Source organism: Lactuca saligna, chromosome 7 (assembly GCF_052625555.1).
Source record: "Lactuca saligna cultivar CGN05327 chromosome 7, ASM5262555v1, whole genome shotgun sequence".
Taxonomy (NCBI): Eukaryota; Viridiplantae; Streptophyta; class Magnoliopsida; order Asterales; family Asteraceae; genus Lactuca; species Lactuca saligna.
This window is the reverse complement of record NC_136423.1, coordinates 135778697-135796419: the sequence shown is the minus strand read 5'-3', so window position 1 is coordinate 135796419 and position 17723 is coordinate 135778697. Positions and strand designations below refer to the sequence as shown.

General features: G+C 31.7%; 1 protein-coding gene across 1 annotated transcript; it reads right to left on the bottom strand.

Moving 5' to 3' along the window:
* Positions 1–85: 85 nt before the first annotated feature.
* Positions 86–10194, bottom strand: LOC145007265 (uncharacterized). Its single transcript, XM_078966235.1, has 17 exons — positions 9967–10194; positions 9651–9852; positions 9176–9269; positions 8957–9084; positions 8791–8874; positions 8273–8474; positions 8064–8184; positions 7804–7986; positions 7656–7724; positions 7381–7569; positions 4056–4206; positions 3589–3834; positions 2889–3056; positions 2615–2806; positions 2394–2521; positions 1051–1990; positions 86–456 (listed from the first exon to the last, which is right to left on the bottom strand). The coding sequence occupies exons 1-17, from the start codon at positions 10192–10194 to the stop codon at positions 86–88; spliced, it is 3696 nt and encodes a 1231-aa protein (XP_078822361.1).
* Between the last annotated feature and the right edge of the window lie 7529 nt (positions 10195–17723).

Genomic DNA, 17723 nt, shown 5'->3' with positions numbered 1-17723 from the left:
AAAGAATTCTTAAGAAATATGCTTCGCCAAGATTAAGTGACACTGAATGGATTCTGCCAATCGAATATCCGACCTCCCTTGGCTTTCAAGTTTTTAAATCAAGCTTCCAAACAAACTTTGTTGGAAATTCAACATAAGTTAGATCTTTTGCTTGTTTGTAAACTTTGTTGCACTCCATCCAAGACGTGAACATCGAAGAAGCAACTGAAGGCTGGTTAAGAACATCATCGATATCATCATCTGCACCATAGACAACTTGTTGTTGATTAGGTAGATGAAAAGGAAGTCTCATCACTGAAGGATGTCTATAATGAACATCGTATCCATAAATTCGCCAAGATGCTTCACATGCAGAAAGATATCTACAGTCATAGTATTCTTTTATCTCATCGACTATATCATCCTTATCAGAACCATTGATGTTTTGTACAAAAGTAACAGTAGCTCTATCCGGACCTTTATTAATATATTTGAATAAATACTTGATAGAAGATCCCTGATTGCACCATTCAACATTTATGTGTGCTTAGTATCTTTTCAACAGATATTTGTTGTATGGAACGACATTTCGGTTATCTAATTGGACACCAGATTTTTCTACAAATGATCCATCATTTTTTCTCCTATATATAGGAAAACCATTCTCATCAATTGAAGTATGTTCAGAGAAATTCTTTGGGAAGTTTTTAGAGCATTTGTTATCCACCATGCAAGGGCAATTGACATTTTGAGCACCACATGGACCATGTATCATAAACTCCTTCACAAGTGAATACAAAGCAGGATCTTTGTGAATACTTGGAATCTCAGCTGAAATAAATTGATGAATGTGTTCCACGGTAGGAAGCTTTTAATCAGGTTCCATGAATAGACAAATATGACTGTGAGGTAACCCGTACTTTTGAAACTCAATTGTATACACAACTGCATATATCGAAATAAACAAATTTGTAATAAAAAATTTAATAATGTATGTAATATAAGTATATTTTAAATAAAACACAACATTATAATATAATATGGTTAGTATGAATAAATAAATTTAAATACCTGCTTTAACCATGCCAAATACTGAATTCTCGCGTAGGTCTTTAATCAACGCATCAAGTTTGATCTTAAATAACCTACATAGGATATCAGGTCTATCCTCTGGATTAAGCGTAGTGTCCTTAAGAAATCTTCGAACTTCGAGCCATTTTGGATTGCACGTAAAGGTTATGAAAAAATCAGGATATCCAAACCACTTACAAAGAGACATGGAGTCTAAGTAGTTTTGCATCATGTAACGTGCACCACCAGTAAAAGAAGAAGGTAATATAACACGTTGGCCAAATTCCAAAATGTTCTTATTCCCCTGATATTGAAAGTTACGTAAATTCTCATAAGATTCACATCGAAGAACTTTCTGTTTCTTTCGTACGTAATATAACCTCTCACTTTCAATCATTGTATAACCATCTACCAAAAACTGTTGAAAAAGCCTTCTTGAATTCAAAATCAATGAGAAAGAATTATCCCTGTCTTGAATTCTGTAAGCGAAAAATTCCCTCATTGTAGCGTTTGGACGCTTGCTATTACTCGAAGACGTAACACCTCTATGGGGGATGTCAACTCTATAACCATCGTCACCATATGGAAATAGTAGAGGATACTGTAGAGCAACGTAAGAATGATGTAATTCACTGATATAGCGTAGAGATCCAGACGAAGTTTGAACAACGATGTCTCTGTTATCAACAAAATCACCAATGTCTCCTACAATTAAAGCAACGACCTCAGAAGCAGTTGGTAGGTTGTATGTCCTTCCATCATGCTGTCTTTTTCCAATAATTCGTAACTTTAGATCAGCATTTGGATTTGAATTAAAAACGTCTCTAACCATCCTATAACACTTGACCAACTCGTTATTTGAATCCAACATAAGCTTCAAATCTTCTATAATTTGAAGATTAGTTGAATCATCAGTCGATGTAGAAGGATGATTGCTTCCCTTGTAAATAAAATTATTGTAATATATACATCAATTATATAAAATTAATATTGTTAAAGTGATCATAGAAAGTAAAAGTATAACTAAATATATACCATAAACATTTCTGTCTATTTGAGGTTTCATTTTCGGTATCATATATGTACAACTGAGAAAACCTTGGTTGACATCCATTTGAAGGGAGAAGACTTCCGATGCTATGATAATTTTGACCGCTAAGTCTGAATATGTATGGTGCATTTCCTCTATTAATTGATGAATCAACTTTCCCACCCATCGACGTAAATGAAAACATTGAATTGTAACGATAGATGTTTTTCATGAAGTATTTGCTTTTAGAATCTACTGCATGATAAAGTTGTTTGTAACTTTGCGGTGGTTCTTTTAAAGGAGGTAGTTCTACCTTCCCATAACCACAACAGAGAGAAAAGATCTTATTCCCTGTTTTATTGCCTCTTGAAGATTCGTTTTTCCATAATTTAGCATGGCATAGTTCACAAACAACATTTTGATCACCATGATCTAAATAACCTGTTAAATATAACATTATAAAAAAAATGTAAATATAAATAAAAATTATAATTAACAACTTAGAATATATAAAATGTTGTTTATGATTGTTACCTTTTGATATACCAACATGTGTTGGTTGGATAATATCTCCACCATTAATATCATCATCAGTCGTTAAGTGAAATATAGGTATAGGAGATATATGTGCAAACTTTCTTTTTGAGTTCTTGGAATTAGAAGATGTAGGATATCGTCGATTATTTAATAAGGGTTTTGGACCATTATGTTGACTGTTACAAATAGCTAAAAGAAAAATAAGTTGTTAATCATGTAGTTAATTTAATGTAAAATAATTGATAATGTATAATGTAGTTAATATGCATACCATTTGAGATATTGGAAAGTGGAGTCCTAAAATTCAGAGTTGAAGGAGATTGGAAGTTTGTAGAATGACGTTGAGGAGTCTTGTCATAGCTAACATTTTCCTTTTGAGACGAAATATGTGTGAACTTTTTTGAAGAGTGTAAATGTTGACGACGATTGAAGACATCAACTACATATAATTACAAATTTGTTTAATAATAAAACTAATTAATAATAATGAAACTTAAACACAATTGGGGAATGTAAATAAACATATATATGGATAATAAAAATAATGAAAGCCCACAAAATAATTACCTTTCTGGCTAGTGTTAACAGATGGCGTTGCAGACGAAGTTTGACCGTTTGATAAGGTAGATTTATTTTTGAATTTTCTATTATCCAAATATAACTTCCTTAGTTTTCGTTGCTCTTTAGCTAAAGTGGAATTAAATTGTTCTCTTGGAATCTATAAAAGAAACAAAGTTTAATTAAAATTTTATTACGGTTACAAGTTAAAAAATAGAAACAAAGTTTAATTAAATTTTTATCTATAACCCTAAGTTATAAAAAAAAAAATCCAACATGTTAAATATTGATTTATATGTTGATAAACATATATAAAATAGGATGCATAAAATAAAAACATATTAAGCAATAAAGACATATAACTTAAGTATCTAACTTATCTTTGTATTTATGATGATTGGGTTTTGATATACCTCCATCTGTGGATTGAATAATATTGGGAGCATTAATAGCATCATCTATTGTTAGGTCAAATATACGTATAGGAGATACATTTGCAGAATTTCCTTTTAAGTTGTGCACTCCTGGAGAAAACGGATTGGATGAATAACTGTGAATGATTGTTGATGAATTGGTTGAGTTGATGGCATTTGAAAATGTATAATATGGTATGTGATTTGATGAGAGTGTTCGACTTTTATGATGATTGGTAGAAGAAGCTGGAAAAAAAAAGATAACTTGTTATTCATGTAATTATTGCAATGTAACAGAAGATTTCATGTATATTAATAAGTACATATAATTTGAAATACATTTAATAACGAAAAAAAAAAAATACTAATATTAAAGTTAATTATATAGATATGAAATGTTTATATTATTTAACACATGCCATATTAATTCTACAAAAAAATAAAAAGTTAACATAGAAAATAATTACCGTTCTGGGTAATGTAAAAAGGTTGTGAGGTAGATGAAGTACGATCGGCTGATATGTTAAATAATCTTCTAATCCTTCTATTATCCAAATATAATTTTCTTAACTTTCTTCGTTCTTTAGCAGAAATAGAGTCCATATTATAGTCTATCATCTGTAAAAAGAAAATAAATAAAATTAGAATTTGTATTTAAAATACAAATTGTATGCGAAATAATTAGTTATGTATATTGTTACAATTAATTGAAATGTTATAAAACAAATATAAAATATGAGGAATAATTTAAAAGTAAATCCATTTATAAAGACATAAAGCTTAATCTTATGCTTATGAAAATTAGGTTAAAAAAATAATTATTAAGATATCCATGAATTGTATATTTTGTTTTTTTATCCTAAATTATTATATATATATATATATATATATATATATATATATATATATATATATATAATAAACTAATATTTTTATAATCTTTTAGGTTATGTTACATATTCCACTTTTTATAAAATGAAAACATATTTAAAACATCTCAACTTTAACATGTATTAATTTGACATAAGTTAATCACAAGAATAATATATAACCAAATTTAATAAGTCATTATTTACAAAATATATATTGTGTTTTATTATTAAATATATGAAAATTCAAGGGTTTTAAATGTAGTTTTAAATTATAGATGAAAAAATGGTCCATCAACAGTAAGAATCTGAGTTTTGTGGGTCATATGGAGGGATTTTTCCACGACATTAAAATATATTAATATCTTTTTTTTTATTTATTTACAAATATTATCCCAATATTTTTTTATTGGGTATCATGTTCGCCGGCAATAGATCAAAATATCAGTCAAAATTGCAAACGAAAGGTCTTTACATTATCCATCCCTAAATCAAATATCTCGTCTAAACCCTAACTCTCGCATACCGTAACTCATCCACCTCCACCAAAATTCTTCAATCGATATATGCATCAGATCAACAGCTTTAATCATCGACATAATCCCCAATAAATCACGAAGAAAGCTACGAATAATCCATAAACTCCATTCAACAGACGTGCATGTTGATATCCATCAATGGATTCATCTTAATCGGGTGACGGGTGATGATTTGGGGGAGAAATTTCGAAATGAATTACAAATTGCAGACAGAAGGAGGATATTAATTTAAGTTCCGATGGTCATCAAGAAGGATGAAGAAGTTAGGGTTTATCTGTTGAAGACCCAGTTGCTGCTCTTACCATTATGGGAGTGTATCAGTTCGAGGTAGGACAACGTTCAAAGTTACATATTCAGTCATTCTATTAAATGTATAGTTTCAGATAGAAAGTTATATGTGTATTCAATTGTGCAATTTTCATTAATATGACAGAAAAATTAAACAAAAACTTACATGATTAAATTGCAGGGTGTTATACTCTTGTAGATGATACCCAAATCAAGAACTTAGCAATGAAATAAAGACGCTCCTCACAGGATGGATTTTTCGTAAACTTGAAGGCAAATAATGGATGGAAAAGTCAGACGTGATTAACCATAAAGGAAAAAAGATAAGTAACTGATTTCTATATATGGTTAGCTAAATTGAAGCCTGAAAATGAGATTTGATTGAAACAAATTGATTTGAAACAGCTTCAAATAAAATAAAAAATCTAATAAGATAATTTTAAAAAAAAAGGTATTAAAATCGATTTATGTGTTAATATGTAGGGTATTTAAAAATTTTATAAAAGTGATGATTTCCTTTCTGTCAATTCAATCACGACTTTATCTTGTAACTGATTTCCTATAGCTTTTGTTAATGAAATCACTGATTTCTTTTTATACCATAATTGATCAATGTTTCCTCTTTTATCAGTGGGAAGAAGAAACAGGCGAGAAAATGTATTTTGATAAATTCATGTTCACTTTAATTTTAATCTTAATGAGATATAATTTTAACATTAATCATATAATATTTGTTGTTAGTGTATTTGTATTCTCATTTAAAATAATAAATGTATGAGTTTTATGTTTATGAAAAAATGTCAAAGTTATTAATTTTCAGTAAAAAATTATAATGACATGGATTATGTTGAGATAGAAATGATATACGATTGTATGGTGGGTAATGTTTATCAGTTTTGTCAACAACATAACATAATTCTGCATGGTTTAAGTTTTTGTGTTTTCAGAAATATCTCATGTATTTATAGGATAGTTTGCTAATATGTTGTATTGTAGAATAAAAATAAATGCAGAAGAACACATGCTACTGGAATGATTGGCTACTTTACTTATTGAAAATTTATACAACACAAAATCATTTGTATTAATTACGGTGTAAGTTCATGTGTTAATATTTGTTTGTCCAAAATATAAAGATATATAGCCTTGTAATATATATTTGATTTCGTATTTCTCATTAACATGAATATTTTAATTTTAATTGATTTTATATTTAGAATGTAATTGTAATCTAAGAAGTTTTAATCTTGAATTGATATTTATTGTTACAGTCATTCTGCTTCTTGTTTGGAGAACTTTGGGAATGTTAAAGCAAACATTTTAGTGGACATTCATTTGCAAGGAGTAGTGGAGATGGTGTATACTCAACTACGTAATTAAATCCATCATTCAGATGGAAAATCCTTTCAAAACCATTATAGTTGGAGTACAGAAAAAGTAGGGGGATTGATTATAGATAATCAAATACAGGTAAAAATACTTCAATTTTTATACTTTTTTGTTTGAAAGCATTCATTTGTATAAGTCATGAGTTAGTATGATATAATGGAATTACAAACACGAATGGAATGGTCTGGATTGAAATTAATTTGGTATATAAAGGAATGTAATGATCCATTACTTTGTCCATTCCATTCATTTATGATTCCATTCCATCAGAAATGAAAATTAGTTTAAGAAACAAACAATTTAAAACAAAAACCATCAAATTCATCCACATAACATAAATCCAAAGTATGGTATTATAAAGAGGAATGGAATGGATTGGTTTGAAATTAATTTGGTATGTAAAGGAATGTAATGATCCATTCCCTTGTCCATTCCATTCATTATGATTCCATTCCATCATAAATGAAAATTAGTTTAAGAAACAAACAATATAAAACAAAAACCATCAAATTCATCCACATAACATAAATCCATCCGAAAAGCTGTTTAGAAACAAACAATTTAAACAAAAAACAACCAAATTCATGGAATTTTAAAGGAAAATCAGAAAATGTCTTAATACCCGCAACAACAGACTTAAAAAAATCAATTATTCTTCTCACAATCAAAATCAATCACTTTTCCAACTTCACCTTCAAAAATTTCACCTGTCCATCTTCCACTCCAACTTTTGTAGCCTTTGATGACGACATCTTGTCATTCACATCCAAAACAAATACGTCCTCAAGAGCTCGCTTCAAACCCTTTGATGTGTCAAAATTCTTTTTTGGACTTGTGGCTGTCGATTTGAAAACATTGGTCGGTGTAACATTATCATCAGTCTGAGATATGGCATCCTAATTTAAGAAATAAATATTATTATTAAAAGGGTAAGAAGGTGTAAGATAAAAAAAATTAGAAGTTTAGATAAATTGTACAACACCTTTATACTCTTGTTATCTTGAGATTCATAATCAGTGGTACCAACATCAAACGATTGTGAATTACATCCCTGTATAAAACATATAAGAAGATCACCACAATTTTTATTAAGTATTGTATACAATCAGAATAAATTGAAGTATAATCACCTCTGAAACGACAAAGTTTTTTTCCAACTGTTGTATCAACTTGTCATCATCACTACTCCTCAAAATACTATATTGATTGTTATTCCTTTCAAGATTGTATTTTGAAATAGAAACTATGAAAGCTAATTTCATATCTTTCAAGACATTAATTTCAGAGGGGTATAAGGCAGTACCAAAACCAAGCTGCAAATAAAACATAAACAGAGGAAATTATATATAAATACAATAAAAAATAGGAATATATGTAAAAAAAAATTAACCCGAGCTGTCCTTGCAATTAAATCTTTTGCAGAAATTTTAAGAAGCTTCTTCGCATCTTGTTCAAACATTGTTAGAGTCATACTTCCAGTATGATCTTGAACACGCACCGGAATCATGAACCTATGGGAATTGTAAAATCATCAAAATTAGTAAACATAAGATGTAAAACTATATTTTACTGAAAATGAGTATATCAAACAACAATAACCTTGGAATAACTGATGTTAAAGTTTTTGTGCATTTTGGATTTCGACATTCATATTTTGCGTGTTGAAATGATCCGATGACATTGGCTTCATTAGAAGGCGTGTCTGAAAATGTCCTGGTATTGCAGTTTGTACATGTTGGGTAATACCAATCTTTATTTTGAAGAATTCCTTTAATTGTCGCAACAATAACATATTTTTTTCCTGGGTGAATAAAACGATAGAAATGGAATGTAAGTTGTATTGAAAAATAAATAACGAAATGCAATAATTCCATAAATATCTTTCAGATTTTGTGTTACCTCAACTGGCTCAAAAATGTCAGCAATTGTTTTCAGATCATTATTAAGCAGGAAATCATCATTTTCAGAACTTCGATTAGATTTCATATAGGTGAACGTACTCTTTGAGTTTTCATGGGGACCGTCTTGATCCAAACTGTTAATTAACATCATATTTAGAAATTATAAGATATAATGTCATTTATTATTAAAAATAAACATAGTAAAACGTTTTATACCTTTTTTGAAAACATTTATGTCATCAATGTCACTATTGATGATGAACTTCGATACATCATAGTACGTATTGACGGATCGACGATCTATAAAAAAAGTATATAAACCGAATGAGTAATAAATAATTAAGAGTAATTAGAATATAAAATATAAAAAAAAAATTTATACCTTGCCAAACACTAATCTTTGCAAATTGAAGGATTATGACGATGCGGACATTGTTTGGATTCTTTTGGATATAATGTAAGAATGTGTAACCATAATCGCCCCATAGGTTAACATCCAATTGCAAACCACTAACAAAAAAGACGGAAATTACATTTAAAAAAATGTTATTCAATTTAAGAGTTAATACACAACATAGTTGTAGGTTATAAAAAAACATACTTGGCATCTTGGATTTGTATTCTAATCCTATGCCTTTTTCGATCTGCATTTCGAGCATCCATTTCACCAACTACTACTACCAATCCGATAACATCTGTATATAAACATAAATATCAATAAACATATAAAATTAGTATTTATTTGAAGGTTAGAATATAATATTTTTATTTAAAATACGTAAATAGAGAGGTAAATTAGAATATTTATTGCAGTAAAAATTAATGATATGGTTTTGGAGAAGCCATACCAGGGCATATTTAGACATGTGAAAAAAAGGTGATAGGTGACACATTCTTACTGGTGATTAATTGGTATGCAATATTGAAATAAAGTTAAATATGTCAGTTTTTAATATTGAATTAGTCTTGGTCTGTCATTATAAAAACGATATGTAATTGTTAGTTGTTAATTGTTAATGTCTTATATGTGCATGTTTGACAGATAATATAAAAATTATTAAATAGAAAATACTAACCCAATGACATATTATCTGGAACAGTGCCATCAATACTGTCCAGATTCAAAGCAAGCTTTTGTAGTTGATTGGTAAGTTGAAAGCTTCTTTCCTGCATCTTTGCTAAATTTGGAGATTTGATGATAAAAGCTTCACCTTCTTTTAGAAGTTTTTTGAACTTGTAAATGTAAGCTTTAGGGACATAACCTTGGATTTTGTTACCCTGAATGAAGAAAAAGTGTGAAGAAAAAGGGTGGTGAAAATACGATTAATAAAAAAAATAAAGATTACTATAAACAGTAAATATATAAATAACAAAAAAAAATATGAAATATACCTCTTCGTCCATTAGAATAAGTTCAATAGAGAAAAGTTCATTTTTGTTGTAGTAATTGTCAAGTGTCCATAGTCTGATAACACGAAGCTTCATTGTGAAGCTGCCCTTCAAGACATCGAGATCTCGTATGAGAGTAAAATCACCAGCAACCATGTAGATGCAGAGATGTGGAAGAGAATTAGCCCCTGAAAACGTTTTGAAGACAACAATAAAGAAGACAATGACCATCAATCGATATTTTGCTGGTATTTATAGGTATAAATATAAAGTAATCATGAATTATTTGCTGATTTTCAGGAATATGAGTTATTTATATTTATATTCTTTATATATTTCTTTATATATATATATGTATAAGTATAAACCGAATGTTTTTGAATGCAGGTGAGATTCTGGAGTATTAAAACTGATTTGCTGATTTCTTGGAATTGATTAGATAATTTCAAGACTTACAGCAAATAATGAGCGGGAAAATAAGGTAAATCGTATATGTGGTAGTGAATATTGGAATTAAAGGGGTTTAAAAGAGGGAAATTAGAATATCAATAACTGATTTTTAGGGATATGATATATATGTACCTGTATCTATATTATATATAGTTGTATGCATGTAAATTTGTAAAATTAAAATTGATTTACTAAAATTTAGGAACTGATTTTTTGGAGTAAGTGATATTATACTCGGTTATAGATTATAGGTTATATTGTATTTTTAATTTTGAATATTGAATGAATGTAAATGTATATTTTGAATTTAGAAATTAGAAATTTTGAATTTGAATTTTGAATTGAATGAATGTAAACGAATTGTTGAATTTATTATGGTGACATGTGGCATGTATACACTTTGACACATGACAGTTTTATATGCAATCTATTTATTTATTAGAAAGGGATATATATATATATATATATATATATATATATATATATATATATATATATATATATATATAAGCTTAGGGAATATGTGACTGTTATGTACCTAATATTAGATATAGAACCATCAGAAAAATAAATAGTTTTAACTAAATGCAATCAAATCTCTCTATCATCTTTCTTGTATCCTCTATGAAACTAAATGATACGATTTGTACATATTTTTATGGAATTTCAAATATTTAATTTTGCACCACAAACTATGTATAAGAATACATTATCCACTACCTATAAGCCTTCATATTCAAATTTAATATAGAAAACTATAGTGAAAGATTGAGATTCTTCATTAAAAACCCAATAAACTTCTTCCCATAACACATCTAAAAGAACCATGCAAATGTACATATGATAGGTGTCAAAGAAAGTTATGAAGCCTACTAGAGGTGTAATATAAACAAGACATTCGAAATAAATAGATGTTCGGGATAAATTATTAAATTAGAAATAATATAAGCTAAAAATCAATAGGAAGAAGCTTACAATGAAAAAAAATTGTGTTTTTTAATAAAAATGAAGTCAATTTTGATGGTTCTATACCTAATATTAAATACATGATAGCCACATATTCACTTTTTCCTATATATATATATATATATATATATATATATATATATATATATATATATATATATATATATATGTGTGTGTGTGTGTGTGTGTGTGTGTGTGTGTGTTTATACAAAGAGTACCAAAATTATGATTTTTGATATATTTATCTTTTTTTTGATAAAAATAACCCTTAACTTTTCAAAAAAAAAAAAAAAATGATATGAGTTTTTTGGGTATAATCTGATGTATGTGTCCAATGTATAAATCTATGAATCTTCCTTTGGTTATCAATCATTTTATATTCCGACACTTTAAATCGATTTCTTGGTTTCTTGACGAATAATGGTTCTCTATTGATTTTTTTTTCTTTCTTTCTTCTCTCTCTCTTTCTCTCTCTCTCTCTCTCTCTCTCTCTCTATATATATATATATATATATATATATATATATATATATATACACACATACATGTATTTGTGTGTGAGAGAGTTCTTTTGAGAACCAAAAGATATGTAAGGACTTATGAAATATTTTTTAGAATATTTTTTTCTCCGGTACCAACACCACCAAACAACCCTTTTGCAACCATCTAAGCCATTAGTATACTAAAGTCCTTGAAAACACATAAAAAAAATCCAAAAAGTACAAATGTGTTAATTATGATTGGTTTATTGTTTTGTAGCTAAAAGACACTTCTGTATTGAAAGAGGCCTCAGAATTAGAGCTAGAACGCAAGGAGCAAAAGATATAGACGTGATGTGTGAACTTAATATATGCAACACATGGAGCATGAAGCTTTCTATCATATTACTAATATGTGTCAAATGCGATACATGAATCCGATATCCCTCGACGCATAGAATGAAGAATCCAGACTTTGTGTAAATGGATGAGAGAATGTAAAGCGTGTTCCAATCTCATTTTACGTGTGATAAGTCGGTTTTGGAAATTTTAAATAGAGTATCCCTGATGATCTTTATGGTATGCAATCTTGTCCCACAAGTCAAAGATTAATTTTTAAGATTACAGTCTTTTGGAAGCTGGAGATCACTTAGGAACCATTGGAGCAATATTTTCAAGATCATAGATTGGAATCACCTAGGAATCATTTGGTTTGCTTTATTTACAATGTTTAGCAATGCCGTTATGAATTATTTTTGGTTTCTAGTTTTGACAATGAGCTAAACACATATACTTTTGCTTAGATGTAGACGAAATCCTTAATTTATGGTTTTATTATTATATTAGTATTTATAATCTATCTGATTTATTGTGATTTTTTGATGGTAAATACTTATGTATTGAAGTTTTGATATTTATCACTTATTGTTGACTTTTGTATAATCTAGATGACCAATCTGACTATGTTGACTTCAATAATATATGTTTTATGATCATTAAACTATTATGAATAGTTGTGTACCATGTCCTAGGGTTAAGCAATAAATTAGTAACTTTAATGCATAAGATTACATCTCACGAATCTTCAATGTATTCAATGGATCTTCATGAACATTGATATTATTTAATAAATGATCAATTCTTGTATACGAACCAAATACTAATTGTTTGGATAATTAATTACATGAGTAGTATGTTAAATTGTCCTTATATATATTAGGGTTAGTTTATCAAACCAAGATAACTAATCAACCTCTGAATCAGTAAACATCAAAATAAATCCATTGAGCTTTTGAGAAATCAGCCATAAAAGAGGTAGGTAATCAAATCAAAGTGAAACTACTTTAAATATATTGTTTTCAATCAAATATCTAGTTTCATTTAGTTATTTATATTTTTTAGTTCAGTTATTTAGAAATAAAACATCTCATTTAAATTATTATCTCTTAATTTAACCGGTAATTAGATTTATGAATTAAATAAAATCGTTCCTATAGTTTTTAAGAATCTGGTTTTGCCATTGATGTACTACAATTAGGTATACCTTCCTACATTGTCTAATTATCCCTAGACATTAGTAAACTTTTTATAAATTGAAGACTAATTTAATACATTTCAAGTTTTTGGAGACTTGTCGGGGAACAATTTGATTTTATTTAGAGTATTTGCTTACAGTTGAATGATCCTTTTTCGCCTACAAAAAGTTAATTTTTTTTACTTAAATTCTGTTATTGTATTATGTGTCCCGTTCACTCGAGGTATTTCTGATTAAAATAAATTCTAAATTTTATTTGCATTTTGTTCTATTCTATTGCTTTTATATTTTGTTTTTGAAGTTGGCTTGTAACCATAAATTCATATTTAGATTGAACTCCTCCTTTTGAAGTCGCAGAGCGCAAATTTCACAAATTAAGAAAGGAGCACAAAAAAGAAAAAACTGCAGAAGTAGAAGAAGAAGAGATGGCCAAAGATATAGCAAATTTGTCGCTAGAGGAATACATAAGCTGTAACAGCCCGGAATTTCCAGGTATTTATTAATTGGTTTATTTTTGGAGAATTGTGAGTGGACTCGGCAACTTGGAGCTCAAACTCGCCGAGTAGGATCGCGGTTTTGGGCACGGGTTCGCGTCCGGACTCGGCGAGTCCAAGAGTGGACTCGGCGAGTCCACGCTGTGTGAGGAATCCCTAATTCCCGGGGTTTGAGACCTATTTAAAGGGCCTTATGGCCGTCATTTGTGCTCACCAGTCCATAGAGAGAAACCCTAGAGTGCTTGAACGTTTTGAGAGAGAGAGAGGAAGCATTTCTTGACCTTTGTGTGTTTTTTTGGCAAAGAAGAAGGAGGTTCTAGCCAAGAGGAAGCAAAGGAGGTTGCTATACTATGGATTTAAAGCTTATATCATCGAACTAGAGGTATGATTTCGGCTCATCTTCTGTTTTGTGAAGTATAATTGGATTTAGGGTTTCTTATAGCCTTTATTGGGTTGATTTGATGCCAAATAGTTCCTTTCTAACGTTGAGGCTTTGGATCTAGATCCATAGAGTTCCAGAGAGCCTCACTCATCAAGATTTATTAAGAGCAATGGAGATTATGATCTTGAGTTGTGGTATTTGGGACAAAATCATCATATATGGTCATATAAATGTTGTATGTACATCAAGATAGTGACTTTACGTGCTAAATAAGCTTGGAAGGACTGGATCTATGAGTTAATGGACCGGATCTGACCTTATGAGCAAGTTTGAGTCATTGCATGGCATGGACTCGTCGAGTCCGAAGAACAGACTCGGCGAGTAGCATGAATATTGCTGAGACCACACAACGAGTGGTCTTGCCGAGTTGAGGGTTTGACTCAGTGAGTCAGGGAGAGTCGGAGTGGGTTGACAGGTGGATTGAGTCAAGCTGGACTCGCCGAGTTGTTCTTGAGACTCGGCGAGTTGAGTCGTGGAGGCCCCACAACTCACGCCAGGTGGAACTCGTCGAGTTAGGAGAATACTCGACGTGTCAAGTGAGGATCCCAGGGAAATCAGTGTATGCACTTAAGACTCGCCGAGTCGTTATAGTGCACTTGCCGATTCCGGTCAAAGTTGACCATTAACCATTGACCAGTGTTGACCTATGTTGACTTGTTAAGGGATTGTCAACCTTAGTTGGGAAAGTGTTAATTAGAGATGTATTGTGTTATAGGAGGACTATAGCTCGGGAGATCGAGCACTAGTGATTCATGGATTTACGACTTACCGAGACACGCGAGGTGAGTCTTCTCACTATACTTTACCTTGAGTAGGTAACCGGAGTTATGTGACAGAGTATTTGTATGTTATGTATGTTATGTGTTGTACTGCATTATTTCTATGTGATTTATGTTGTACATGTTTACAGAGTTAGAACCATAAGGTTCACAGAGTTAGAACCTGAGGGTTCACAGAGTTGGGTGCACGGACCCGTAGAGTTATAGCCTCGAGTGGCTAATATGTGTTATATGTGGTATTTTGGGGAACTCACTAAGCTTTGTGCTTACAGTGTTTGATGTTATTTGTTTCAGGTACTAGTGACGATCGCGGGAAGGCACAGGATTGATCAGTACACATGCATGGGATTTATGATTTTGAGATCTTGGGATTTTGTATTACTTGGATTGAATGATTAAATATGGTTGTTTTCTGAATATTAAATGAATTGTGTTTTATAAAAATTTGAAAATTTTGTTTTGAAATCTACGGTGTTACAATTTGGTATCAAAGCCTTGGTTTGAGAGATTCTTTTGCACCTTCGGGCGTATTTGAACTCAAACCGAGGATTTGAGAAATTTTTACAACCAAAACTACAAATTTTCTAAAAAAAATAAAGAAGTTTTGGAGACAAGCAGAGTGGAAGGTGTGTACGGTTAGCCAGCGCCCGAATAGTGAATCCCCAAAATACCCTTACTTTTGTCTTATGAGATATTTATGGTGCGCTTTATGAGATATTATTGCATGCTAGAGACAGGCTAGGTACAGGCTAGGTATTCCATATCCTAGGACTAGAGTGGCCTGATTTGTGATGCCTTAGTCTAGGGATTGTTGTTATATGCGATGTGCTTTTGAGTATATGATGAGTGAGAATATTTAGTTGGAATCCGTGAGGGGATTGGAGTAGAAGAGTAATCTAAGGGAGATACCTAGATAAGTACTGTGGTACTTAGCAAAGGAGTAATTAAAACCCGCGATGGGAAGAGTTGCAGGGTTCGGTGGTACTTTCGAGGATGAGCAGAGCAAGCGGAGTTATCACCCAGAGTGAGTTGTATATATTCTTCGATGCTCGAATGCTGCTTGCTTCGTGCTTTGTGGAACTCTCGATGATGGGAGTCAGCTACCAAGCGAATATGATGATATTCAGGAGGTAGATGGTTGGCATCATTAGGAGCTCTTCAGCAGCTGATGGCAGAGAAGTGTGGAAATCTAGGAAGAGCCTAGGGAGTAACTTTAGCCAGATGAGTACGCTGGTAGAGTAGAGAATTTCGCTGGAGAACAAGCACGCGTTGGAATTGGGGATCGAGAAGGTCGAGCAGCTACTTAGGAGCTCTGGGATAGTCTGTGTGGAAAGTATGGGTAGATGTGGCAGGTAGTATGGGCCCGTACTACTGAAAGTAGAGGACCCATACTTGATACGGGGGTATTCTGAAGTTTCTAATGAGCATATTGTGGAGTGATGTTATGGTTCGAGTACCATACATCGGAGCAGATAGAGGAGTGATGTTATGGTTTGAGTACCATACATCGGAGCAGATGGAGGAGCGATGTTATGGTTCGAGTACCATACATCGGAGCATGTGGAGGAGTGATGTTATGGTTTGAGTACCATACATTCGGAGAAAATTGAGGAGTGATGTTATGGTTCGAGTACCATACATCAGAGCAGATGGAGGAGTGATGTTATGGTTCGAATATCATACATCGGAGCAGATGGAGGAGTGATGTTATGGTTCGAGTACCATACATCGGAGCAGATGGAGGAGTGATGTTATGGTTCGAGTACCATACATCGGAGCAGATGGAGGAGTGATGTTATGGTTCGAATACCATACATCGGAGCGGATTGATGAGTGATGTTATGGTTCGAGTACCATACATCGGAGCAGATGGAGGAGTGATGCTATGGTTTGAGTACCATACATCAAAGCAGATTGCGGAGTGATGTTATGGTTCGAGTACCATACATCAGAGCAGATGAAGGATTGATGCTAGGGTTCGGGTACCATACACCAGAGAATATTGAGAAGGGATGTCATGGGATGGGTACCATGGTTCGTAGTGAATGATGCTTATGGTTCTCCGGGTATCCGGTCACGATTGATGAGGTAGAGATTAGATGCTATGGGTTTTTAGCCTGTGGGACATGATTGAGTTCGAAGAGGCGTCCTTTGAGAGGGAGGTTGAGAGCCTTTCAGAGTATTTTGGTAAGGAGTCAGAGGGAGGGGAGAATTTCGGTATGAGTTGGGCAATCAATCGATAGAGGAGATGTCACCTTCTATGACCTGAGTGGTGTTATTTATGTTCGTGTGCGAAACATGAGAGGCATGATGTTTAAGTTTTGGGGGTAAACCCTGCAGGTTGTCATTGATGATGATTTTCCACCAGAGTATCAGGTAGCATGTGTGCCGCGAGGCAATGATTTATCATGAGCAGATGGTCAGTTAGGACTGAGATAGTCGAGGACCACGTTACACCTATTTGAGTATAGTAGGGCGTATTGTAGTGGTATCAGTGGGGAGTCCAGTAGAGTTTATCAGTGCAGTGGTTTTCTATCTATGTTGGGTATTGAATATGGGAGTAGGTCCTTGTTCTTGGGACGATCCATGTGTTGGATCATTGGTTGATGAGTCGAG